Source organism: Suricata suricatta, chromosome 11 (assembly GCF_006229205.1).
Source record: "Suricata suricatta isolate VVHF042 chromosome 11, meerkat_22Aug2017_6uvM2_HiC, whole genome shotgun sequence".
NCBI lineage: Eukaryota > Metazoa > Chordata > Mammalia > Carnivora > Herpestidae > Suricata > Suricata suricatta.
In genome coordinates, this window is record NC_043710.1 from 95,987,722 (window position 1) to 96,015,388 (window position 27,667).

The 27,667-nt window shown below is 44.2% G+C and overlaps 1 protein-coding gene across 2 annotated transcripts in view; it reads left to right on the forward strand.

Annotated features, from left to right (window-relative positions):
* The window catches only part of PDGFD (platelet derived growth factor D), a 212,223-nt gene that overhangs the window by 145,760 nt on the left and 38,796 nt on the right, over positions 1 to 27,667 (forward strand). For both annotated transcript variants that reach the window (XM_029956960.1, XM_029956961.1), the window contains exon 3: positions 723 to 903. In XM_029956960.1, coding sequence (XP_029812820.1) covers positions 723 to 903 — 181 coding nt within the window. The remainder of the gene's footprint in view (positions 1 to 722; positions 904 to 27,667) is intronic.

Consider the following 27,667-nt stretch of genomic DNA (forward strand, 5'->3'; position numbering starts at 1 on the left):
GAGACCTTCCCCACCTCGTCAGGCCGGGGGTTCTGTGTTTCTCTGACCAGCATCAGAGCCTTTGGCTCATCCACACCCTGGTTTAACCAGATATTTCCACTATTGCCTAAAGCACATCCCTCCCCCAAATCGTAGTGCTTTTCACTGTGTTAACCATCCTATTTTATTATAGGATCTTTGCAAAAGACAGTTTCCAAAAGGGAAGAGGGCTGTTTATTTTACCATTTATTTTCTGTAATGAGATGATGGAATAAAATGCAGATTCTACATGCCGTATAGATACAGATCATTTCTTCAGGGAGCACTGGATGTGGTGGATTAATTAAAAGTGGGAATTTGTTTGAAAACCTTTATATAGTAAATATTTGGGCATATAATTAAAGCCGGATCTCCAAAAATAGGACAACAGATTATAATTATTACTTATCCTAGGAAACCCTTATAAGCCAGATGCTCAGAAAGTGGCCCATTTTGATTATTGTTGATTTGGGAATGCTCCTGGATAAATGTGTATAAGCGTTCTTTCAGATGATTGAAGTTAGAATTTGAAAGACTTAATCCAGAGACTAGCTTTCCTTTAAAAATCTCTGTAGGCTTTCATTGTCACGTTAGCTGGTAGGTCATAAGAAATCACATATGTTACTTTTAATTTCTCAGTGGAAGTATGAATTTCAAAGCATATTGTAATCAAAATTTGTTTATTTGTGCCCAATTGGAACTAGGTATGATTTTGTGGAGGTTGAAGATATCTCTGAGACCAGCACCGTGATTAGAGGGCGGTGGTGTGGGCACAAGGACGTGCCTCCCAGGATAACATCCAGAACAAACCAAATCAAAATAACATTCAAGTCCGATGACTACTTCGTGGCTAAACCTGGATTCAAGATTTATTATTCTTTTGTGGTAAGTATCCTAACCACCCTGTGATTAAAAGCAGACACTGGTTTCGTGAAGTATAAAGATCCTTTTCTATGCTTAAATGTGGTGGTGTGAACGTGAGCTTGATTAGTTCTCCAAGGTCTGCTTCGTTCCCACCTTCCAGCCAACATGGTATAAAGTCTTCTTTAGTAAGGAGTACCATTTTGGATCTATTAAGCCAACCCTCGGGTCTACGCATAGTAAATAGAAAAAGTAAAGTGGTTTATAGTAAAACAGTGTTACCTCAGTTCAGCTAAAGCAAGATAAAAGGTATGTGAGAGTTGAGTAGTTTTGGTTCAAAAAGTTGTCTACGTAACCCCAGCCACAGAGAAGAGTCATGACGATTTTAGTTTAAATTCTCCAGTCTTGGGAAGGGTCTCTGTTATGATCATGGATCACAGTCTTAAAGTTCCTGAAGTTCCTAAAGTAGACTCAGGAGTTTGCTAGTGTTGTGTTGGCTACACTCATGCGTAGTTATGGTCTCACTTCCACTTAATACCTCCACGGCCATTCCCAGCTTTAAGTGGTTCTAACTGTTGGAAAATGCTCAATCTCCTACTGAATCATAATCTCCACTGTAGTTAATTCTAGTTGTTGGGGTACATGCAGTCAGGTGTCTTTTTGACTCAATGGGTATTAATAAGACACTATGCAGGCCCCGCTCACTGTCAGATTCTGACAGTTGTTGGAGATACCAAGGTGAATAAGACAGACAGGGTTCTTGAGCCCCTTGGAGCTTATAATCGGGGAGGGATGATGGTCAGTTAAAAAGCTGTAATAAGGAAGAACAATGAACAGAGACAAAAGTGCCGGTTCTGTGAGTTAGGCTCAGGGAGATGCTTTGACCTGTCCGTTATCTTGGACAACCCTGAACCCTTCTCATGGTCATAGCATGTTGCCTTTTTATTCTCCCATGAGCACATTTCATTCCCATTCAGTTTGTCTCCATCCCTTTTCAAAGTATGGGTGTCAAAACAGAACATAGTGCTACGGATAGAGTCAGTGTATGTGTTTCCTTCCCTCCTGTGAGTTAAATTTAGAATAGAAAACACCTTTTATCTCTAATGTAGGTGGTTTTTTTTTTGCATTTTAGTGAGTTATTAAATGCTAAGTGAATTCTACATCAGAACAAATGAAAATGTAGCATGAGCTGATGCTGGTTCCAGTTTTAATTTGAAAATAATCCATCAAGCAAGATTTACATTATTGCAAATACATCAGTGCTGCTCAGCATTAAAAGTCAAGTGCAAACCTTTGGTTTCTCCATTTCTGTCTCCGGGCATGTTCAGGGCCGCACCTGTTCCCTGCTGGAGTGATGAGGGGCAGGCGGAGCGCAAGGCCTTTTTTTCCCTTAAAGCACCAAGCACTCTTAGTGCTAATGGGTAGATGTTCTGTGAAACTTCATGACTAAATTGAATGGTCCATACGTCAGTTAGAAACACCCTAACTCTGACACTGTCTTTAAGGCAAAATTATTGGCTTATTTTCAACAATGAAAATGAACAGTTCAAGGGTAGGACAAGTGTTCTCTTCCTGTGTGTGTTCCACACAGCGCCTTATACGTGGCTCGCTAGCGTATTTGTTGAGTTGAGTCTTTCTGGATAAAATATGATTCATTAGCACTGCCTAATTTCATTTTTTGCTCTCCTGCTCTGGCTTTTTTCCCTTAATTTCACTCTACTGAGGAGAACAGGTAAACTTCAGAAGGCATAATTAGCAGAATTGATAATGTTATCAAATCCTTGTTAGCAAGATGTGATTGTCTAAATAAATTAGGTTCTCCTTGTTGGGGAATGTCAGGAATCTGTTTGCAAAGACCATTAAGTAGGTCATTGGAAAGGTATCCAATTACAGGGCTCCCAGTGGATTTCCAGAAGGCCACAGGCAGGGGTATGAATCTCAACTCTTCCGTTTACTGTAGTTTCTTCCTCTGTAACATGATGATCATACTGCCTGACATTAAAGAGTTGTGAGGATTCAATTAGGGAACTTCTGGGGCACCTGAGTGACTCAGTCAGTTAAGCGTCTGCCTTCAGCTTAGGTCATGATCTCACAGCCTATGGGTCCGAGCCCCGCGTCTGGCTGTGTGCTGACAGCTCAGAGCCTGGACCCTGCTTCAGATTCTGTGTCTCCCTCTCTCTCTGTCCCTCCCTCCTCACACTCTGTCTTTCTCACTCTCAAAATTAATAAACATAAAAAAATTTTAAATTAGAGAACTTATTACTCAAATATCTGCTCTTCTTATTATGAACATATCCAGTGCCAGGTGAACTTGGCATTCCTGCACAGACAACCCAGCTGTCAGTGTGGAGGTGGGCATGTGGATGCACACCTCTGACCATAATCCACTTCCTTTGTCCGTGGTAGAAATATTTTATTGCACATTGTAACAAACATAAAAACGTCTATTTGTGTGAGTGAGTTTATATGTGGCGCATACATGTGTTTAACGTAAGGGTCATTGTTTTAAAAATCAAAAACAAAAAAATAAGTCATTTTAAAACTATTCAAAAACGTTCTTTGTTATGAAAAGATTCTAGTTTATTTCATTATGTGAAATCTGTGAGTACCTATTATGAACAATTAAGAAGCAATTTTATCAGACCCGTTGCTTAACTGTATATCTCTGTAGTTTGAATGAATTTCATGCAGTGCAGTTAAGATTTCCATCGAGACTGAAGCTCTGCGTGCATCGTGGTTTTGCATTATAAATTATTATTACAAGTAGGAGAAGAAAAGGAAGAAGGGAAAGAAGAGGAGAGGAAACCGCAGGACTAAAACCCAGGAGCTGAGTAAGACGGGATTCCCAGTTATAACACCTTTTGCAGATTCTACTTTTGTTCAATTAAAACATAACCAGTTGGTTAAGGAAAAGCAAACTAATGGTGTGGGCGGTTCACCTTATTCCCCTAAGTCGAATTCTCAGACAGAGCTGGAGAGTGAAGGACCCCTTCAGTTTCTCTGTAAAATGTGTGGAAATGCTGTCTTAATGTTCACGGGTAAGGATTGTTGACATTCTGAACATGTGCGGGTGCTCTGGCCACACATCCAGGACTGTATGTGGACCCAAGGACAGTCGTGGTCGGGCTAGTGACCACACAGCAGCTGTCCCCATCAGTTTCCTCCTTTCAGATAGATCATACTGAAGGTTTGGGGGTTGTGAGATTGTTAACTGAATACCTACCGTGAGCTAGACCCGGCTCCATCCAGCACCCTGGAGAGCCAGCCTGGAAAAGACAAGCCGAGTGTCTCCCCTGAGGACCTCGTCTGGCAATGGGAAGAAACAGACAATAAATGCATAAGTAAACAGGGAAACAAATGAATTATTTGAAGTTCAGTAAAGGCAGGAAAGAAGGTAGAAGTGAGCAGTGTGGTGGACAGTGCTGGAGAGGAGCCCCATCCAGCTGGATGGAGTGTCATGGCAGGAGGCAGGAAGCACCTGTGAGAAGCCATGGGAGGAAAGACCAGCCGATCCTAAGATCCTGAAACAGAAAAGAGAAGACTTCTTTCACTCTCAGTGTCTTGGGATGTGGGCTGCCGGAAGGGAGCGGACGTAAGAGGGGAGGCCCTACATCACCTAACTGCCCTCCGTCAAGAGTGAGAAAGGAGATTTCCCATTCCACCCGTCTTATCGTCCATCTCTCAAGGGTCCCAGCACTTGGACCAGGGGGCAGCTAAGTCCAGACACCAAGAAAGTGTCAACAAGGTTTCAGACAAGGTGTGGGGCAGGGGCAGGGTCCAGCAGGAGGGGAGCAGAGCAGGTGACATGAGTGTGTGCTCCAGAAACCCAAGGCCATGTTGCGCAGCCTGCCATGTTGGTGAGCCTGGGAGGGGCTTCGGGGGGTGTGGGTGAAGCCCACGGTCTCGGGGACCGCATCTCGCTGTTGCTGCACTTTGTAGGCAAAGGTAGATAAATGTTCTTAGTGAAATTTTACATATGTCCTAAAGTTTCACTAATTGCATAGAATATTTTGAGGACCTAGGATTCTCTTAGGAAGGGGTGAGTGAACTCGGTGTTTTAATCAGATAGCTTTCCTAAAACCTGAACACATAGTGACGATTTTAATAGAATTCGCGAGAGACTGAAGAGCAAAATTTAGCATAATCTTGGAGCAAAGGATGATTTCTGAAAGGGTGTGGTTGGGTCTAGAAGCAAATTGTGGGTGAGGGGAATGAAGGGCCAGTTGAGTTCTTACAGGAGGTGGGGGTGGGGAGCAGAGGAGGAGAAGGTAGATTAAAAAAAAAAGATGAAGGAAACAGGGGGAGACAAAAAAGTGAGGTGGAATGAAATCCCATGATAATAGTATCTGGCCTTGCCCAGTTCTGGGCATTTGAGCTAGTCTTGCGTTTGTTACAGTGCATTAGTCAACCGGCTTTTTATTGAGCATGTATTATGCGCTGTGCTGTAGGAAATATCCTGGATAGAGCATAGTGAAGAAAGCAAAGTACCTGCTGTCATAGAACGTATAATTTGGCAGAGTCCTGATGAGGAGGTGGAGGGGGATAATATATTTTTAAAAAATAATAATGAAAATACAATAATGATAGCATCCAACCCTTTGGGTGACCATGAGGATTAAATGTATGAGGCATCCTGTGTGCAGTGTTTAACTCAGGCCCCGGCATGTGTGCTGCTGCTGACCCGGGCATTGCATGAAGATGGGTTTCCAGAAGAATGTAGGATGGAGCTGCAGTATCTTAGACATCTGGTGCTTGGCCAACCCTCTTACTTATGCAGGTGAGGCAGTGAACACAGGTGACGTAAATTTGCAAATGAGACTGTAAATTAGAGAGGTTAGGAGTTGGCCTGTGGTCACAGAGCTCACACATAGGCGCCATCCATGAGGCACGAAATCTGGGGACCCTCCAGAGAAAAATAAATGTATGTAAAATTGTGCATAAAATCTCAGGGAATACCCACGGCTCACCCACGGTGTCCCGTGGGTCCATGGAGGCAGCGAGGAGCCCCAGGCATTTACCTGTGGTTGTTATCTGACCTCGGGAATGGTTTCCTCCATGTTGACTAGTCCTTTCCAACACAGCGTTTGAAATAATCCTTTACTACTGTAATTAATTTTCTTCATAAACCCCCTGTGCTAATCACATGAGCAGGTGACTCCCCGTGTGCTGAGTAAACATATTGCCAGCTTTGAGAGAGAGGCTGTTCAGTGACACTTGGATGGGCCCGTATCCTGTTGATCTAGTATTTAATTACGCAAGCAGGCTACAAGTCAGCTTTTGTCCTTGAGAACCAGAAAGTTGTCGCGACTTTAAATGGCTGTGCCTCTTTATGTGCCTGTAACTTTCTCTCTGCATCTGTGCTCTCTGAGGCACTAATATTTTGGTAGCTGGAGCAAAGGAGAAAAATGAAGGAAAAAGCCATTTGAGTAAATTAGAGAAGGCTTACATATTTAGGATATGACTAAAACAGAGCAGTATTTCTTTCCTCAAGAGCTATGAAGCAAACCTCAGTAAAAAATATCTCTACCTAATGCTCACTTATAAATTCAGCAGATACTCCTGAGAACTCGGCGTGGAGAATAAGAAGGAAACGGTGCTCCCGTGCGGGAGTCAGGCACACAGCGATGGCCCTGGGCATCGCAGTGATGACATGTGGGGGGCATTTGGGACCCACGGGTGAGGGAGCACCTGACTTCATGAAGCCAGACATTGCTAGTGGAAGAGAATTCCCCCCTCTGCCTTCCAAGGTTGTGGGTCTGGGGCCCCGCAGGTTAAGCCAACAAAAACGAGAACAAGGAGAGAAAACCAAATGTATTAGCACGTGCATCTCACATCCACATGGGAGTGCTCAGTGACGAGTAACTCAGAGGGGCGGTTGGAAGTAAGGATTTTAGAACATCTTAAGGAAAGAACAACACGTCCCTGGAGAGGAGACAAGACAAAGGAAAAGGACTCTGGGGGAGCAAATTGCGAAAGGTAATAATACAGGGGGGCTCGTGGGAGCTGAGGCCAGGTGGTCAGGTTTGATGGGTAACTTCCTCTGTGCTGCTCTAGGCTGACAAGAGTCCAGCACTGTCCCTGGTGAGGGACTTTGTCCTTCCTCGTAGAGAGGGGAGGGGCAACACCTTTACAAATTTACATCCTGCTTCTAGGCAGATAGGGAAGGGCAGAGAGAGTCCGAGCCCCTTGTCTCTTCTGTTCAGTTGCCTTCAGCTTAAAATAATCTTTATGCCAAAGTGACGTATCTTGAGGTGACATATTCTGTTCCCTTTCACTGGACTGGGTCAGGCGGGAAAAAACACCCTGGGTAGAGGGTGTTGCCTAAATAAAGGCGCAAAAACAATACATACATACCTACATGCATACATGCAAGGCGTTTCAGAATATCCTGTTGCATTCATTCAAAGTGTTGGAGGTGAGGGTTGCTAACCGTGCAGTGTACTTCCTGTATTCTAGCCAGTACAAAAGAGACACAAAAGGCCAAAAAAATCACCAAAGTGCAGCTTTATTAATGGTGTTCCAAGAAATACCAGAACTCAAGACTCTCTTGTAAAACTAGAGTAGAGAACTTGTCTGGAACCTGAAGGGTCCTTAGAAGAGACTGGGGAACAATGACGGGCCCCTCCCACTGCGGGGCAGATGGAGATCTGGGCAAAGAGAGTCAGACAGGCAGGAGAGCCAGTGAGAGTGGCCAGTTCCATGCCCGCCTGTGCTTCACAGGTGGGTCCAGGAAGCAGAGGGGAGGGGAGACCCTTCCTGACAGTGGGGCTCAAAGGCAGGCAGCCCAAGGGAAAAGTGAGGGAAGAGGATGTGGTGGAGTAAGAATAGGAGGAGGGAAGAAGGAATAAAGGGAAAAAATTTGTGATGAAAGAGACCAAAAATGTTGGTGGATGTCTCCATATCTGTGAACTGAGGCTCCTGAAGCATTTCCCCTACAGAGCAGCGAACAGAGAGCTGTGTGCTCCATCAAGGATCCAAGCCCACAGTGATTTATGCTCTGGTTTTTCAATCGGGCATCTTTGGGAACAGTCCTTGGGAAGTCAGTACCCCCCACCCCCGCTCCGGCTCTAAGGAGAGCTGGCTGACCTGCGCCATCTCCCTAGGGATCACCGATCACCGCTCTGGCAAGTCGAAGGTCCCTGGAACTCAAGAGAAACACCAGTCTCCTGTCCTAGCTGAACAAAGGACTTAGAAAATAATAATATAGACAGGACTCCTCTAGTCTTGAAAACCCCGGTCCTTAATGTCCCCTTTGTCTGTGGGAATGTGACCCATTAAGGCCGACCTCCATTCAACATTGCTTCTGTCACCTGTGAAAATACCGAGCTACAGGTTCAAAGTGACTCTTTCCTTATTTTGCAATTGAAAATGGGAGTCATGCAGGCAAAAATATAAATAAAAAAAGATTAAACGGGCGGGCATGGAGCCACCCCTGAAAGAGAGAGATACATGAGTCAAGAATCAAGGGAGGCCCTGCTGATCACTTCCTGATTGGTCTTTCTCCTCCTGCCCCTTACCTGCAGTCTCCTATGAAACATCTCACACTGAAAGCCTTCCTTGGTCTGACCCCAGCCTAAGGGCCATCCAAGTCTCTCTTCTCCCTCACGACCTCTGGATTTTCCACCTCTAATCCCTGGCATTTAATTTTCATATCCGTATCTGTATCTGTCCTCAAATATCCTAGCCCTGTGCTCCCCAAGCATATTCATGTCAAAACTACTGCTCCATAGCTCCTCAAACATATATGCTTTCTCCCCTCGTCATGCAGTAAGATTGTTGGTCTTTACCAACACCGTAGTTTTACAAAGAAAAAATAAGGTACACATATCCTAGATACGTTGGGAAATGTATAGAAAGAAAAAACAAACACCAGTATTCCCATCACCCAAATATAACTATGACTGTTTTAATGCCTTTCTTTGGAGTCTTGCTTTAATCCATAAGAACCTTGTACAGGCCTCTCTGACTCTCCTTGAAGGCAGGGAGTGGCTTATTCCATTGCAGGGTATTTTTCTAAGTGGGTCTCGAAATGTTTCATTGAGCTGAAGCAGCAAGTATTCATTGAGTTCCTACGATGTGTCCGATAGTTTGGAGTAAAAACTATAAAAGCAGTTGCCAGAGATTAAAAAGATGTGCTATTCGTGAATTGCCTGTGTTCTTCAAGACTTAAGTCTTATGTTGGTAGGATTTACAGTCTTACTAACCTACCAATGGCCCTTAGCTGTTCGGGTCTGGGACTCACTGGGCATTGCAGGGGGAGCACGTGAGGGCGGAAGAACGGGAGCCATGACTGGGGTCGAACATTAAGGGAGCTGTGGAGGGGAAGCTGGTGTCCCGCTTCTGAAGTCTGTCTCCACTAGTTTTCACCTCCAGGAGCGTGTAGTTGCATCGGGAACAGCCTGACTTCAGCAGCTCTTGCTTTGGACTGTGTCAGTGTGACAGCACAGCAGACGAGGTTTAGGTCATCTGCTGATGCGCTTGCCGAGCTGACCTTTCTCGTGAAGAATGTCAGCAGCCCGGACAGACCAAAGGCTTCGTAATAATGGCAAAAATGGGGGCGCCTGGGTGGCTCAGTCGGTTAAGTGTCCAATTTCGGCTCAGGTCATGATCTTATCATTCATGAGTTCAGGCCCCACATTGGACTCTGTGCTGGCAGCTCAGAGCCTGGAGCCTGCTTCGGAGGGCCTGTGTCCCTTTCTCCCTCTGCCCCTGCCCTGCTCATACTCTATCTATCTCAAAAACAAAAATGTTAAAAATTTTTTTTAAATAATAGCAAAAATGTCTTTGAGGTCTTGACAGTCTCTTATTCTCAGGGTCTTTGCTAAGGCCTGCAGAGTTTTCCAGGATTTTAAGACACCCCAAAGCCATTCGTCTGATGTTTTTGAGGTTTTCTGTACAGGACAGAGGATATATAAATCAGGAACACTCAAGTTCACATCTGCGTATGATCTGTGAGACCCAGGACCCACATTTAAATGAGCCCATGCTGCTGTTTCTTCATTTGCAAAGTCAGAAGGCTTCGCCTGCATCATAAAACTGCTCAAGAATTGTCCGTGAGATGTACAGGTGTGAGAAACACTTGGTGTGCAACAGGTGGAAGTATTATGATTACTGTTACCATTAAAATGCCTCGGAAGGTTAGAATGTAATTAAATGCTCCAAGAGGCCCTGTGTCTTAGTCCGTATGTGCCGCTGTAACAGAATACCATAACCTGGATGGCTTAAAAATTTTTATCTTTCACAGTTTTGGAGCCTGGGAAGTCCAAGTTTAAGGCACTGGCAGGTTTGGTGTCTGACAAGGAGCCACTTGTTGGTTCATGGTTGGCTGCCCTTTTGCTACAACTTCACATGGCAGAGGGGTGAAGTTGTATTAGGGCACTAATCCCATTCATGACCTCGTCACCACAGAGGCCGCTGTACTGTCACATCAGGGATTGGGTTGCAATGTATTGATTTGCGGGGGGTGGGGAGGACACAACAGTGAGTGTGCCGCATGTTAAGCCAGATGAACACGGCGATCCTGGACTAAGAGTAAGGTCAGACCAAGGAGCAGCCGTGTGGTGTGATTCAGGTGCCGGGTGGAAGCAGATTTGGGGCAGTAATTGGAAAAACCCGTAATGGCTCTTTTCCATTATGCTCACTTAGATACACACTATCTTTGTCTCTTTTGAACTGATCCTGAAAATGTCTGGAAATATACTTTCAATAGGAAGATTTGAATTTTAGTAGTATATTTGGATTTGAAAAATTCCTTGATGTCACTGCTGTAGAAAGACATTTATTCCTCACCAAATTCTACAAAACACTGTGCAAATAGCACCTAAAAGCTCAAAGACAAGTCAGATCTCTGAAGCGTTTAGCCATTCAAGGCCACAAGTACTCAAAATGCTAAAACTGGCCATTTTCATGGAGAAAAAGACACTAAATCCACCAAGTATATTAATCTCTACAGTAAATATAAAAAAGAAATATGACTTTGTAATAGAAACTTATTTCATTTAGTGATAGTGATAACCCAGAGAGAGAGAGAATCTCCACACTCACTGTGAGCCTGACACGTGGGACTCGATCCCACAGGAACCTGAGCCAAAATCAAGAGTCAGATGCTTAACCAACCGGGACTCTCAGGTGCCCCAGAAAGGTTTTTTTTTTAATTGTTGAAACATATTTATAAATATAAATGCATAGTCTTAACCAAAAAAAAAATATTTCTGAAGGAAAATCAGTTGTAAAGGCAGAGCTCTAAATTCAAATTTCAGACCAACACTTAATTTTTGCTTAATTAGTTAGAATAAACAATTGTAAATGATCCATTTTCTTCTGTGCCTTTTGAAAGAGTTTTCCTTGTGTCACAAAAATATATGCTATCATCAATATGAAAATAAAATGGCTATTTGTAAGGCCAGTTGTAGGCAGAATGACAAAGATCTAATTTTTTGTGCCCCCAAAAAGGATTTGGAATCATCTGCAGCCCTGATCCCCAGTTCATGTCACCTCTGCCCCCAAGGTTCTTTCCTCACAAATGGAAACCTCTGCCAGATCTTTCAGGTAGGCCAGGCTCAAATTAATTCTCTAATGAATTCCGGTCACTCGCTTATCTCTGCAGATCTGTCTCTACATCAGGTTTCCATTGGGGTCCTGGGGGTGTAAATAAGATGGGAAACCTGCCCTCTAGAGAGTTCAGTTAAGACTTGGTGATAAGCAGAGGTTGAAATGCAAAGCCAGAGGTTGTGGGAGGGGAGAAGAAAGAAAAAACTTGTGCCTCCTGGAAAGAGAAGGTGGTCAGGAAGTGAGTCCCAGAGGCCGCAGTCCCAAAGGTGGGGACACATTCAGTCCTAGCCAAGGGAACCAAAGGAGTCACTGACTGACAACAGCTTCAAGCCTTACCCATCCCAACTCATTTGCATTAAAAAAAAAAACGATAAATCCTAAAGCTGAAAGGAGGAAAATCAGCCAAAGCAGTTTAGGCTTAAGCTGCAGAGGATGATTTAGGCAGCTTGAAGCATCACAGTTAATCAGAATGACTCCTAATCAAGTGTTTGCATTAGAACCATAGAAAGATTTTTATATTTTTAAATCATAGACGCTCAGAACTTACTCCAGACTTACTGAACCAGAATCTCAGGGAAGGGGTGTGCAGAACTCTCCTCTGTGAAAGCCCCTCTGCTGCCAGTGATGTGCTGCTCCTTTAGGAGCTATTTCCTTTGGTAAGAATTCTCACCATATAAGTGGAGCTCCAGAATTCATACTGTCCTCTGATGATACCATCCCTAAATTCACGTCTACTACTGAAATCGCTTGAATTGCGCCGAGTTCACCATTGCGATTTCACAGCACTCGTGCGTTGTGGGTGGATGTTTCCTGTTGAGCTGTCACAGACTTGGATCAATTCAAAGACAGTGATGAGCCTTAATTGTACTGTGTCTGCTTTCCTGTCTCATCCTGTGATAGTCAGTGTCCCTAAAGGAATTCATGTTCCGTAAGCTTCTGGAACACATCATGGACATCTGCCAGCCCTTAGTAGGATGAGATGAGGTAAGGCATGGGAAAGCACTTTATAAAATGTAAATGCACCACGTAGTTTTGAGATATCATAACAGAGTGTGCTTCTTAATTCCATTAAAACTGAATTCACACTTTACATTATGTAAATATGTTTAAGCCCATAAAGAGACCTCTTAGTTAATTAGTTCTTTTACTTCCACACCTCCTTCAAATCAAACAGCTTGCTAGCTCATGTCTTCCGTTACTTCATGTCCTGTGTGGAGGCGTTAGGAGAGGGGCCACTTTAAAAGTCGGTATTCGTATTGTGTTGTGATATGTTCACGAGAAAAAAAACAACACACCTACATACCTTATAGACTCCATCCCGATTTCTTGCCCATTTGCTTCTGCCTGTAAACCAGATTTCACTTTGAGGGTGTAGTTGTTCTGACCTTGACTTAAGAGAAAATTTCTTATATTTTGCTATTTTGTATTTAAAATTTCTTCTACAATTTAAAACACTTCTGTAGAAGTTCTCCTTCTCTACTTCTGTAGGGAAGATGCACATTACGGTGTCTGATGTGTGGGACCGGCACCTGCTGTGGCCCCCTTCCCCCACCAGGTCCTGTGCTGGGAGCGCTGGGGGTCTGTTGGCGCTTGTATGCGGTACCGGCCTCCTTTTCCCCATTTGCATGATTGTATAACCTCTACTTTCTGTAAACTCTGCTTCTCCACACATGCACATTCAGTTTGAATGGTTCCTGCCTCCTCTACTCTAGGCTGGTGATCTCCGCCATCACAAGTTTAAAGGAAAAGAAAAATCTCTATGTGGAATATGTCACATCACCCTCAAGTACGTAAGTGATGGTTGGGGCCCTTCCAGCCCTGCCCTGGTTTTCTAGGTGGAGAAGACCCGCCTCTAAGCTGCATTTCTAGACGTGTATGTTATACGGAGTGAGCATATCAAAGTGGAACCAAGTAATATGCGTACTGTTTGGCTCATCTGTGATACCCATATACACTAACTCCCAAGAGGGTGAGAAGTGGTTGATCCAACAAAGAATTTGGGGGAATCTGCTGTTTGCTTGGTGCCTTGGGGGATTCAGGGGACCCGGTCCCACTCCTGAAGAGCAATGAAAACAACAGGTTAGAGGATCAGCAGTGAGGATGGAATGAGGACTGTGAAGGAAGTGCAGACAGCCCTGTGCTCTCTGTTGGGTGTGGATGGCATGGTGTGTACGGCATTCCCCTCCACCCCCCCACCCCCGGCCCCGGCCTTTGGAGGCCACAGTTCCTCAGGAGTGCAGCCCCTCTCAGGGCCTGCCATTTTGAGCCCCCGTTCTGTCCTGGGCAGGTTGTGTCACAGAAGAAAACATTGGGAGAATACAGGCTTTGTCTTTTTCTATTTGGAAAAGTGCAACTTTCTTTTTAACTTAAAAAAGAATTTTTTTTAATGTTTATTTTTGAGAGAGAAAGAACGAGGGAGGAGGTGCAGAAAGAGAGGGAAACACAGAGTCTAAAGCAGGCTCTTGGCTCCTCCACACTGTCAGCACAGAACCTGATACAGGGCTCAGACCCACAAGCTGTGAGATCATGACCTGAGCCAGAGTCATCCGAGACACCCAGGCACCGCCCCCCCCTTTTTTTAACTTTTTAATCTCTTTCTCTGTGAGCCCTATTTTCTATCTTTTCTATCAGTCCACATATGACTAGGTAATCTCTTCCCTGGGCAACACCCCAAAATCTCTTTCCTTCCTTGTTTCTCTGCCTGCAGGGTTGTCTTTGAACCCCTCCTTTCCTCCACACCCAACCTAAGAGATCTTTCTGGGTCTCAGATCCAAATGAATGTGCCCATTTCCCTCCTTTAAACCCTTCAGGGGGTTTCCATTAGCTATGGTGAAATCCATACCTGAATGGCAGAGCATTTTGTGTTTGGTCTCTGCCCACTCCAGCTTCTGCCTGGTTCCTCGCTCCTGGGTGGCCAGCCACACTGGGCATTCCAGATTTTTAAGAAATCACAGTGTTTATTATCAAATGAGTGGTTATTTTCAGGCTTTTGTGACAGTTTCTTTTGACATTGGCCAGTCCATTGAAGCTAGACAGACAGAAACTGGGTGCCCCCTTTAGAATTGTCCACACAACATGCCCATGTTGCATGTGCTGCATGAAATAAATGGAGGGACACCCACATTTATACTCCTAGAGAGAGGACTTCTTACCCTAACTGATGTCTTAAATATGTGTGAATATTTGCACCATTTCATGTCACCTTCTGTCATTGGCTCATAGAATAAGATGTGAACCCATCACCGGGACATTCTCAGTAAGAGGGTATAGAGTGCCTCTTCTTGGGGAGATGGACGGCCTTCTGCATAGGATCCTGGGGATGTAAAAGGGGGAGAACCAACAGGAAGATGAGTCCAGCGGCTCACCCTGAACTTGCCCACCTTGCTCCAGCAGTGCCTCTCAACCAGGGGTGATCTCTCCTCCCTCCTCTCCCCACCCCGGCCGTGAGATACTAGACAGTATCTGGAAACACTCCTCTGTCAGCGCGGGTAGGGATACTGAGGGGGGGCGGGGGGGGAACACTGGCACCGAGCAGGTGAAGGACTCGGATTGCTGGTCAGTATTTTACAATGTGCAGATCACCTCCTGCCCCAGCAGAAAGAATTACCCAGCTCAAAGGGTCAGTAGTGCGGAGTTTGAGAAATTCTGCTCTGAGCCTCGTGTATACATTTTACTACCCAAAGCTACCCTTGTGATTTCCTGGGGTATTTTAGAGATGGGGCTTTGAGGAGAGATGGGGGCAGCACAGGGGGTTTGCATTGTAAGGGAAAATGGCACAGATCACGATCTCCCTTAACCATTTCTTCACTTATATGACCCTCTTTGCCGTGAGCATGCTTTACCCCATATACTCATGCCGCAAGTGCTCCCAAAATGGCCAGTCTGAGACTGATAGAACTAACAAAGGACCTGGGGCTTCTAAACGTTACAGTGAAGTGCTCTTTGCTGCCGTCTTATTTGTGAGGTAAGAAAGGGCTTTATGGGCAGAGAATTCCTTAATAGTTTAAATGGTTCTTACATGTGTGATGGAATATGGATGCAAAGCTAACGTGCTAGGCTCTTGTTCCTTTGCCCAAGTGTTTGAAATGTATAACAAATGTTTGTGTAGCCAAGGATTCCATGAGATGTAAATATATATGTAATATAACAGATTAGCGTAAGTGATTAAGCAGTTGTTTTCATTGTGTAAAACCTTTCACATTTCTCTTCTTTTTCCCCCATAAATTGTCACGTAAGAGAAAATTAGTATTAATAAATGCCATAGCAGAAAAATTAGGGTTTCATAAAATGCAAACTAGTGACATATTCATAAATGGTTAAAAGAGAAGATTCTACCACAGGTTTGATATCAATAAATAAAATAAGAAAATCCCTTTCTGCTTCCTCATCAGCTTTTAAAGGCAATGAGTTTACAACTGGATGTATACACTTCCAAGTGTATTGTAAAATGGATTAAAATTCTAACTGTTTTATTGCTTTTTCCTCCGAGCAGTTTCCTTACAGAGAGCTCAGGATATTAACTTAGAAGCGTGATTTTCATAAAATGTAATCCAGACAAACAAAGGATTTAAAAACCAGAGGTCTTTTAGACAAATAAAATCAAAAGAGATTGAAATAATAAACGTAAAACTAAAGCCGGTAAAGGAATATATTCACAATAGAAGACAGATGCTCAGTGGAAAACACTAACGCTTCTTAGGGCAGAAATGGAAAGCCCTAGTGGGTTGTTCATTATAGTCTCCGTTACAGCAGTTGGGTCGATTTCTTTCCAAAGGTATATCTTTGAATACTTTGTCCACTCTGGTGTGAAATGACTTACAGCATGGCTTTTCCACTCCTTTCACTGTGAGGCCATTCCACAGTTTAATAGCTATCACTCCTGGGAAAACTCTGTAGATATGGAGCCTACATTTCCCGTTGCTCAATTTCATGCCCTGACGTCTAGTTATTGCCCCCAGGGAGCATTGTAAACAATTCTTTCCCTTCATGGTGATGCATTTTGAATTCTTGGAAATTTGTATCCTATCCCCCTAAGTAACTCTCTAAAAAACTTTGTATGTAGTGTACATCAAGTACTTAATTCTTATGTCAATGAACAATATATTTAGTTTCTATAATCTTGTCTCACACCATTTTCCTCAGACCGTTAATCATCTCTTCTCCAAATTCCCACTAGTTTGTCAACACCGTATACTAAAGTACTCACAAAACAATTTGGTAATCTGATTCCCATCTTATCAGTGACCAACAGTTGATTCTGAGTTTCAAACTGTGACGCTCTTGTGTTTTGGCGCCTTGGAGATATCTCAGCAGTTCCCTCTACAACTTTTTATCACTCGCTCTATTCACAGTGGAACTCTCCCCTTTAAAATCTCAGGTGAAGTAGGTACAGTTCTAGACTTAACCAAAGAAGTCATAACAACTTTTTACAAAAACTCATTTACTCCATATTACATATGATATATTGTAATAGTGACTTGGTGTCAATTATTGATTTTTAGAAGTGATATCACTAATTTCTGTACTCTTTCAAGTATGAGATGTCCTATATCTAATGTAGAATCAAGATTTGCATATAAAGAAGGTCTGAAATACACTGCTAACTTGTCCCCGTGCAAAGACCCTATCCATGCGCATTTACAGGTTAGCCAAGTTATTGAAGGACCTTAGTCGGTTGAATAATTTAATTCCTCTGAAATGTATGGTGTGTATAATTAGCACAGCCATTGTTTTTGTTCATTTCTTTAAAATTGATTAAGCATGATCATCTTTGTCCTGAAGACTCTTTTACAACCTAAAGCCTTTGTAATGTAAATATTTCCTGTTTTATAAGATGATCATGCCTTTATTACTACATGTCAGTTTTAGAGTTCTCAAGTTCCAGAATTAACATTATTTTGAAAACCATGGTTACTGTTTTGTCTTAATATTTTACTGCTACCTGGATCTATGTTTTTTTTTTCCTTAAAAGAAACCAAATATGTGTAGCGGATAAATTTTTAAAAAGACTTTGACCCTGTTAGCAGACTTAAATCTATGAGAACCTTTGCAATATCTTGAATTTCAATACTAAAAGCCCCCAAAGGAGTAGCTCTGATATCAAAGGACAGGAAAAGAGAAAAAAATATTCTTTTCACATGGCCTTAAAATAATTGAACTAGTCACCTGCTACCCTGACCTTCATAGCATTCCTGTTAAGAGCAATACGTCAATAGTTTACAAAGAAGAAAAACATTTTGGAGATAAAACTAAATGTCAGCTGCTATCTTGCTGCCAAGAAATTGACTTTATAGTTGTCACATTTGGAAATGTTTATGAATAGATATAATCATTAACCCATAAGCCAACATCTACCTTTAAGCCACCTGTATCAATAAAAATAGCTTAAAAATGAGTTGGCCATTCGAAAATGTGATCTTTCAACATACTCATCGAAATCCCATTCATGGATAATGGATCATCATTAAGACCTTGGGAAGGACAAGGGTCACATCATGCCTATGGAGCTCAGTCATGTTTCAGCTCTTTATGGAGAGCCTGGTATCTTCCAGGCACTATGTTAGCTCCTGTGGAAGCATGAACGTTAATTGAAAGTACACCATAAGTCCTTCTAAACTCTGGGAACACAGAGGAGACAGCATCTCCCTCTGACCTAATAGTGCTCCTCCAAGGAAGTATTTTCATTTGTGTTCTAAGTGATAAGGCCAAGGGAGCTAGAGGGAAACTTTCCAAGCCAAGGGAATGGCCTCGCAGATTTAAAAGGGCTGATAAGGCACAAAATAACTCTAGGAGGCTGGAGAATGAGTGAGTAGCTAGAAATCATGTTGGAGAGGAAGAGGGAACCGGATACTGAAAGTTTTGCCGTCCTCAACAAAAGACTACAAGCTATTGACAACCTGAGGGATTTGGGGCTTAGATGTCACATGGGTCATGTAACACTTTTTGTTTTGATTTTACTTTTGAAAACCAATATGACAGACCAGCAGAGGATAGATTGCAGTTGGGTAAGATATAAAAAGACTAGATAGGTAACTATCATAGAAATTCAGAAGAGATGTGATAAACTTCTGAATTAAAACTCAAAATAAAAGACCTAGTTTTGAAGGATTATGAAATGATGATCTGAAGAATTTAGTGACTAGGTTGATGATACACACAATTAGGTGAAGGGGTCATATTTTTCTAGGAAAGAGGACACAGGGAGATGAGTAGGATTTGTTGGAATATTGAGGGTACCATTTTTGACATGTTGATTTTGAAGAGCTTATGGGACCCACTGTGGGGTGGCCAGAGGACTTTGGCAAAATGATCTGATTCTCCAGCAAAGATTTCTTGGCCTGGGATGGGGAGTTAGATGTCATTCATGTATGTATTATTGCTGAAGCCAGGAAATAATAGATTTTGGCTTCTATATATTAAATATTATTGCACAGTTTACTCAGATCCTAAGTATCAAGTATCAGAATCCTGGAAAACACTAACATTCAAAAAGGCGTTAAAAAACAGGCATACAAAGAAGAAATACATAGAGAAGTAAAACACTAGGGGCACATGGGTGGCTGCCTTGGTTAAGGGTCTAACTTTGGCTCAGGTCATGATCTTGCGGTTCACAAGTTCGAGCCCTGCCTTGGGCTCTGTGCTGACAGCCCAGAGCCTAGAGCCTGCTTCAGATTCTGTGTCTCCCTCTCTCCTTGCCCCTCCCTTGCTCACGTTCTGTCTCTCTCTCTCAAAAATAAAAAAACATTAAAAAAAAAAAGGAAGAACACCAGGCCAGGGCATGCTATCACAAAAGCAAGGGAAGAGATGATTATGGGGGTGTCATCGACACATTAAATGCTAGAAAGATGTCAGGGAAAACAAAGGCCGTCAAAGGCTACATTGGCTTTGGAAGTTATTGCAATGGTAGGGCAGAAGCCAGGCCCCCATGGGGTGAAGAATGGACCACAATTGCAGTCAACACCAAGTGTAAACTATTCTTTCAAAAAGTTGGGGCATGAAGGGATGAAAATTTAAATAAATGACACCTAGAGAGGAGGTTTGAGTCAAGAAGATACTTTTAAGGTCTAAAGAGACTCAAACGTTTTTATGGGTTGTGCGAACGGGTAACTGGAGGAAAGAGATACTGAGACACGAGAAGGAAAGGCAGCACAGTGTGCAGAGTTGGGCATTTTCCTCCAGGGGAAATCCAGATGAAGGAGTCCAGATGTTGGAGAGAGATTGGATTGCTCCAGAGTAGGGCTGAGTGCTTTTGGGGGCGGGGGTGGGGGGGGAGTGAGAACTGATGAGAGAGGACTCGAGGTGATGGACGGTGAGGCCCCTAAGGTCAACAGAAGGCTGATCACATGGGGGAAATGGAGGCAGGAAGTGTCTAGGTGGCTTGCCGAGGTTCAGGAGAGAGGGACAGCAGCAGGAACCCAAGAGTATATGAGGTTACAGAGGTCGTGGCCACAGACTTCACAGTGTCCTTAATGAGACTGCAGGTGGAGAGGGGGCAGCTCAAGTGTGGGCGCATGAGAGATGAGGGAGTCACAGGGCCACAGGTTGAGGATATTTGCCCTGCCATCCACAAGGACACTGGCGTCATTCAGGATGACAGTAGCAGGAGGTGATGACAGATGCCGGAACATGGGTGCCTCCATACTTAGTGAATGCAGGGATGTAGCCGGGTCTCCAGTAGGAGCAGCGGTACAGATAGCCAAAGCTGGAAGGGAGAAGAATTGTATTATTGATAATAGCTCAGCGTCCTGAGTTTCCGAGGGGGTGGCTGTGTAAGGTTACTTTCAAGCCTGCAATATCTTTACCAGAATGTATAAGAGGCCGATAACGTTGATTGCCTCTGATCGGCACCTCTTATAGGTTCGGGGCCATATGTTCTGTATGAAAAATCACAATAGTTTGGAAGTGTCAGAATGGAGGCAGACAGGAGGCACCCGCATGCCCCAGCCTAGCAGGGGCTTCCGAGCGGCCGCTGTCGTCATGGAGGCCCAGAGGGAAGTAGTGTCTTCAGAAGAGGCTAAGCAGGGGGTCAGGGGCAGCTCGAGGGGTAATGGCTGTTTGTCCACGTGGCACCTCTCAAAACATATCATGCTGATGAAGCTTCATTTTGAAATTATTCTACTCAGTTTTTAGACTGAAAACATCCCCCCACCCAGTGTCAGAAATTCAATTTCAAGTTTCCCTTTTATATTTATGGAGAATATGGAGCCCAGGCTAAAACAGTTCCCGAAAGCAATATTGTTTACTGCATACAATAAATCATCAGCTTTCTATCCTGTCAGTAAATGAAGAAGTTGGCAGAGGATAATGTAGTGTTCTCTTGAGAGCAAAGATTGTTCTTTACTTATATTGCTATTTTCTATAAAAGTTTATGGCTTTTTGGTTGTTGTTGCTGCTCTTAAAAGAATAGTATCCTCCCCTTAACTCAGGAGAGTGAAGGATTTCTTTTTATTCTGATGAAATCTAATCTAGGCATTGGCCAACTTGTCATATAGCCCCACAGAGGATGAGCAAACATGAATGGAGCCATGGAGAACAGGAGAGCAGATACCTGCTTCCTTAACCCAGCTTCCTGTTAAATAGGCTACTATTTTGCTTTATTTTTTTAATTTTTAAATGGTTTTTATTTATTTTTGAGAGAGAGAGTGTGTGAGCAGGGGAGGGTCAGAGAGAGTGGGAGACACAGAATCTGAAGCAGGCTCCAGGCTCTGAGCTAGCTGTCAGCACAGAGCCTGACACGGGGCTCGAAACCATGAACTGCGAGATCATGACCTGAGCCGAAGCCGGACAACTGAGCCACCCAGGCGCCCCACTATTTTGCATTAAACAGCCTTTCTTCGTTCCTCCCCCACCCCCGCTCTGCACCCCGTGACACTGTAGAAAGCATCTCACCCATCACGGAGAATAAAATGATTCTAATTGGATGGGTTCTGCCTGACCCACATAGTTTTTGGCTTCTATACATTGAATCTTATTGCACAGCCCTCCCTCTGCATCACAGAGAAGTATGACAGAGCTCCCCGCCTTTTCCTGTTCTCTTTGAGAAGAGCTGGGTGCTGCAGGCAGGAGCCCCCAGTACCGGCAACTTGCTGGGTCTGGTTCTGTGCGGGACACTCCAAGACCAGCCGTGCATTCTGCCACAGTTTGCAGTCTCTGCGGGGGGGAGAATGGTATCTGGGGCGGGTGCTCCCCTTTCCTCCAGCCCGGACGTCTGTCAAGAAGCATGAAATGTCAGGGTTTTTCATTTTGTTCCTGCTACTGAGGAGGCCTCCTCTCAACCTGTCAGGCAGAATGACAGAATTCACCAAAGACTCTCTAGAGGGTGGTGAGTTGCCAGTGAGGCTGGGGACTGCTGTGGTCAGCATTTGAATACAGGGGCCCGTGTGAGCCGCAGCATTAGCTGTACCCAAGCCTGGCCTCCATCAGGGTGCCGGCTCCATTCTGCACCTAGACAAGCGCTTTGCACTCCAATGGCATTATTTCTACCCAAAGTATTCCATTAACATAACGGCATACACAGCATTGTGCAGACTTTCATCTGATTCAAATATAACCAAAGGGGGGGTTTTGCAACTGTTGGATTTATTTTAATTTTTGTAGTGTTTATTTTTGAGAGAGAGAGAGAGAGAAAAAAAAGAAAGCCAGGGAGGGGCAGAGAGAGAGGGAGACACAGAATCTAAAACAGGCTCCAGGCTCCCAGCTGTCAGCACACAGTCCGACGCGGGGGTCAGACTCTCAAATCTTGCCATCATGACTTGAGCTGAAGTCAAAACACTCAACAGACTGAGCCACCCAGTCCCCCCTATTGGGTTTATTTTAAAATAGAACCTCCATAGCTAGAAATAAAAAGTAGTGGCTGACCACTTCGGATGATAAAAACCCTGGCGTCCTTCCTAACTTAGTGATTTACATGAAAGGAAAGATGAAATGGGGCGCTTGGGTGGCTGGCATCTGACTTCAGCTCAGGTCGTGGTCTCACAGTTTGTGAGCTTATCAAGCCCCGCATCGGGCTCTGTGCTGACAGTGTAGACCCTGCTTCGGATCCCATGTCCCTCTTTCTCTGCTCCTCCTCCGCTCACACTCTCGCCTTCTCAAAAATAAACATCCTTACAAAGGAAAGATAATATGGTTATATGGTATGGGTTTACTAGGTCTTCAAAAGATTACTTCAAAAGATGACTGTCAAAGAGCCTTCCTAAATAATAGGAAGTGTCCTCTAAGGGCTTTGTACATGTGCTGTGCAGAGAGAGCACAGTTTGGTGCTGTGTATGCAAGGCTTGTGAATTATTTCATGTAAAATAAGGTTTTCCTTTACAGATCTTTTCTTTTAAATGCCAGTGAGTCTTCCTGGGGAGAACTTATATTGGAAGAAGAAATCGTGTTTTGCACACACAATCTAGTGAGACTTACCTCCCTTTTCATTCTGCCACCCGGTGGCTATTTCTACCTTTGAAAATATAAATAGTACGCGGGTCACATATTGTGGGAAGTGCACACTGCACTACGGGTGGTGTTTGCCTCAGAACACAGGCTGCGGTAAATTTCCAGGTAGCACTTTGATTCGAGGTGAATGCACCCCTCACTCCCACCCAGGACCGAGAGGCCCATGACCTCCGGGCATGTCCCCCGTGGGCCTCCTGTTCCCTGTGCACATCAGAGAGGACACCCGCTAAGCCTTCTAGGATGGTCAATCGCCTCTAAAACCGAGATGATTTTCCTTCTCTTTCTTCAACACCGATGGAGTTGGGCCAGGGCTGAGTAGCTATTGGAAGGGGACTCAGGAGCAGTGTGTGTGGTTTCCACTGGGGGGTCTGGGGGAGAAAATGAAGACTGACCAGAAATCACCCTGGAGGTCTGCACACGATGGAGACAAGGGCTCTCCTTTCTTCGAGCAGGTGCAGGAGTGCAAAACACCTTTGGGGCATCGGGAGACGTGGCATCTGGTTCTAGCTTTCTCACCATTAGCCTGTGGCCCCCTTGGAATGTCCTAACTTTAGACACGTATCCTGAAATAGCCGTGGTTCTCTAAGTTAAGCTGCGGTAACCAACACCCTCGAGAGTTGAGTGGCTTCCCATTCATGTCCCGTGCAAGGAGCTAGTCCCCGGCGGCCATGCTCCGTGTCTCTGCTGCATGCGGGAGTCCAGGCCAAAGGGTCAGTCTCCCTGCAGACACACAGCAGAGGGCAAAGAGCAAGGGAGGAACCACACAGTGCGTTCTAAAGCTTCCCCTCCCATTCACTTGGTTGAAGGAAGTCACACAGCCATGCCTGCCTGCAAGGGGACAGGAGGTGCACTCCTTCCGTGTGGGGGCCCCAGGGACAAGCCCTCAGAAGCCAGACCCAGTACACAGGGGCAGCCCAGTACCTATAAGGTGAAGGCAGTGCTCAGTGGTTTGTAAAGTCTCCTCGAGCTTTGGAATCACAAGCTTTAATTTGTAAGTTAGAAACAGCAATAATTAGGGCCGCCTGGGTGGCTCAGTCTGTTGAGCGTCCAACTTCGGCTCAGGTCATGATCTCACAGTTTGTGGGTTCGAGCCCCTTGTCGGGCTCTGTGCTGTGTGGAGCCTGCTTCTGATTCTGTGTGTCCCTCTTCTGTTCATGATCTATCTCTCTGTGTCTCTCAAAAATAAATAAAAATGTTTAAAAAAATTTAAAAAAAGAAATAGCAATAATTAGTTTGGATATAGAGATGCGTTACCAAGAGATAGGAGCCTGCATGAATTAGTGGTTTGCATATGCATACATGGTTTTTCTTTTTAAGTTCATTTATTTACTCTGAAAGAGAGAGAGAATTTGTGGAGGAGAGGGACAGAGAGAGAGGGAGAGTCCCAAACTAGTTCTGTGCTGTCAGCAAGGGGTCTGATGCAGGGGCTCAATCCCACCAACGGATCTTGACATCATGACCTGAGCTGAAATCAAGAGTTGGACACTCAATTGACTGAGCCACCCAGCTTCGCCCCCCCCCCTTTAAAATGTTTTATTTATTTTGGGGAGAGAAATAGAGCATGAGCAGGGGAGGGGCAGAGAGAGAGGGAGACACAGAATCCAAAGCAGACTCTGAGCTGTCAGCACAGAGCCTGACACAGGGCTCAAACTCACAGACCATGAGATCATGACCTGAACCGAAGTCGGACACTTACCCAGCGAGCCACCCAGGCACCCTTGCATACATAGTTTTTGCCTTTCAATTCCTTCAACTATTTTAAAGCAGTTTCTTGCCCTTTTGAAATTTTGTGTTTGCTAATGTGAAGAATACATGAATAATGGTCCTTTAAATAGGTATAATGAATTATAGCAGGCAAAACACTTTACATACACCTGTTCCTAACATGACTATATGGACCATGTCTCACTTGTTGACTCTGTTTTTCCAATGCCTGGAACAGTGTGGAGCAAGTAGAAAGCACTCAGTCATTTCCTGGAGGGTGGGATAGAACTCCTTTTATAGGGACACTGCTGGGTAGAGTCAAGGGGCTGGAGGAATGCATTCCATCCCCTTGGGGAAAGTTCAGGAAGGCACAACCATTTGCTTGATGGCTTTACAGAAATGTCCAGTCAGGAAAGCAGAAAACCTCCTCTCTGAGAGGATGCAAACTATTATTTTATCGAATGTGTCTGTGCCCATACCCGGCTCACGTGGTGGTAGTGGAAGCAAAGTACAATGAGGAATGTTAATGCTCCCTGAAAACTTCAAAACCTCAATGCCCATTTTAGGTGAAGAAAGGCCACTGTAGGTTGGAAGGACCAATCAGCAAGTTTTCCAAGGAGGCAAATGTGCAGATGTGTTACATCTACACTTTTTGATGCGTCCCGCATTTTTCTCACAGCTTTCCATGGAATGATCTATTTATATTAAAAGCATTCCTCTGGGATAGGAATGGCCATTACTTCCATTTTGAGAAGAAAATCTCCAGGCCCAGAAAGACTAAGTACTTGGTGCAAGTACTCGGGCTCATGAGTGGTGGAGTTGGGATTGGATCCAGAGCGTCGGACTCCGGAGCTGGTAGCACAGGCCACCACCACCTCCCTTTACTACCTTGCAGGAGTATTAAATCAGCTTGATCCTCTTTTCAGTAGAAAGATGACATATTGGAAAGACTATACGAGTTCTGAAAAGAATGCAGTGAATGTCCACATGGGCCAGTTAGTTTCACATGAGTTATCTAATTGAATCCTCAACTACCCCTGTGGGGGATAAAAAAGGTACTTTTCCCATTTTACAAATCAGGAGTCTCAACCATGGAGAGTTTACCTTGTCCAAGGTCACCCAGTCCGTGTTCCATGTGGAATTTGATTCAGAGTGCTCTGTGTCCAAAGCTGTGTTTTAAAAATGCTTTAGCACACTGACTCTTAAATCTCTTCTACCAGCCAAATGCTGCGTCCTTATTCAGCAAAGGTCAATAGTGAGGGAGGCTCACCACATCCTTGCTCTTCATTTATTTTGTTTGTTCTTACAGATTTTCTGATGAAAGCTATCAGGCCCATTTGTATTCTCGTGTCCTTATGATCCCTGCTGGGTTGCAAGATAGCTTTTAGTAATCCCACCAAATCATTCCCTGCTGACCAACCTCAGGGGTCATCCTAAAGTACTTAAGGGATTCTCATCTGTTGAATGTTCTCATCAGGCAAAACATTCTAACTCTTCTCTGAAGAAGAAAGGTAATTTTGTACCCTGCTGAGAAATGAAATAGAACTAAATTATATTTGAATGGAGAATGCTATTATCATTGTAGTGATTACCAACATGAGGAAGGACTCTTAATTCTACGCTTGCCTTAGAAGACCATAGACATCCCAGAAACGTTTTCCAAATGAACAGCATTGAATTCCTTGGTTTCAGTTTTTTCAATTACTCTCATCTCAGAACAACAATCTGTTGTTTACTGTGTGTTTTCTAGGAACTCCATTATGCTGCTTAAGATTGCACAAATCAAGGGGATAAAACATTGTTCTTTTTTTCTTGTTTTCATACATGCAGGAAAGGGAGGCATGGGAGTAGGGGCCAGAGAGATGTGACTTTATGAAAAACCAGTTCCCTATGAGTCTAGGACCTAGGCTCCGGGCACCAGATCTGCCCGTGATGCTGACGCTTGACCTTCGCAGAGCCTGGTTTCCTTGTATTTAGGCCAAGAGTGGTCAGAATGAAAATGCTTTGAGAGCAGTGACCTCGATATTTTCTTCTCTATCTCCACCACTTTGAACCATGTAGTCAGAAATAGTGAAGTCTTTAAGTGCCTGGTGAAGGAATGATTAAATGCCATACCAAAAAAAAAAAAAAAAAAAAGAAAAAAAAAAAAGAAAGCTCAGCGTGGCATTCAGGACCCTCCAGTTTGTCCTGCTCCTTCCTCAGTCTCCTTTTCCTCCTGGTACTTCGGGCACATGGCCTACTCTTAGTAGGCCTACAGTCTCCTCTCCACCTGCCTGCTCTCCTGTCAAAAGCCCTGATTATCAGTTAGGGTCAACTCCAAGGCCACTTCTTCTGAGGCCTTTCTCCCATCCTCCAAATGGACTTGAATCATTCCTTCCTCTGTAGACCTAACAGGACTTTGCGTATGGTCCTAATAGAGCATTTATTTCTATAGAGCTTGTGTTTTTTATTCCACAAATATTTATTAATACTCAGCTGCATACCAGCCAGGGTGCTAGGGCTTTAGATGAATCATCACTTTGCCCTTCACAGAAATCCACTCGCTCATTACTCAGTCTTTCATTTAACTAGTACTTAACTGTATGCGTGTTAGTTAGCAGGCAATGTCATAGGTGCTGGGGTTGAGCACTGTACAAGGTAGAAAGCATCTCACCCTCCAAGGGTGTTTACCTTCTCACGGAGAGATGCCGTCATGGAAACAAGTCCAGAAATAAGAGAATTTAACATAATGGTAAGCCATTAAGAAAAGTAAATAACGTTAATTCAAGTTGCTGGTGTGAAAGGGAATGACGGGGGAAGAAGAGTTAACCTAGGTGAGGTCTTCCTCCGGGGCAATTGCACATCTCACGCATCCCTGCGTTGCCCGGGGCTCGGCACGGGGAGGGACACCTTGCAGTCATTCAGTAGTCTTTGTCAGATCATGACCACAACATAGAACTTAGTGATCTGTAAGCACCCTCTGTCCCCAGCGTGTGCTGCTGAGACATAAGGAAATTGAAGGATGGTGTGTGTGTGAGACACCAGGTGTGCAGGGACTGTCTCGGGCCGCCCTTCACCTGAGCAGCAAAGCGGTCAGCTCTGACGTTTCCCTCCA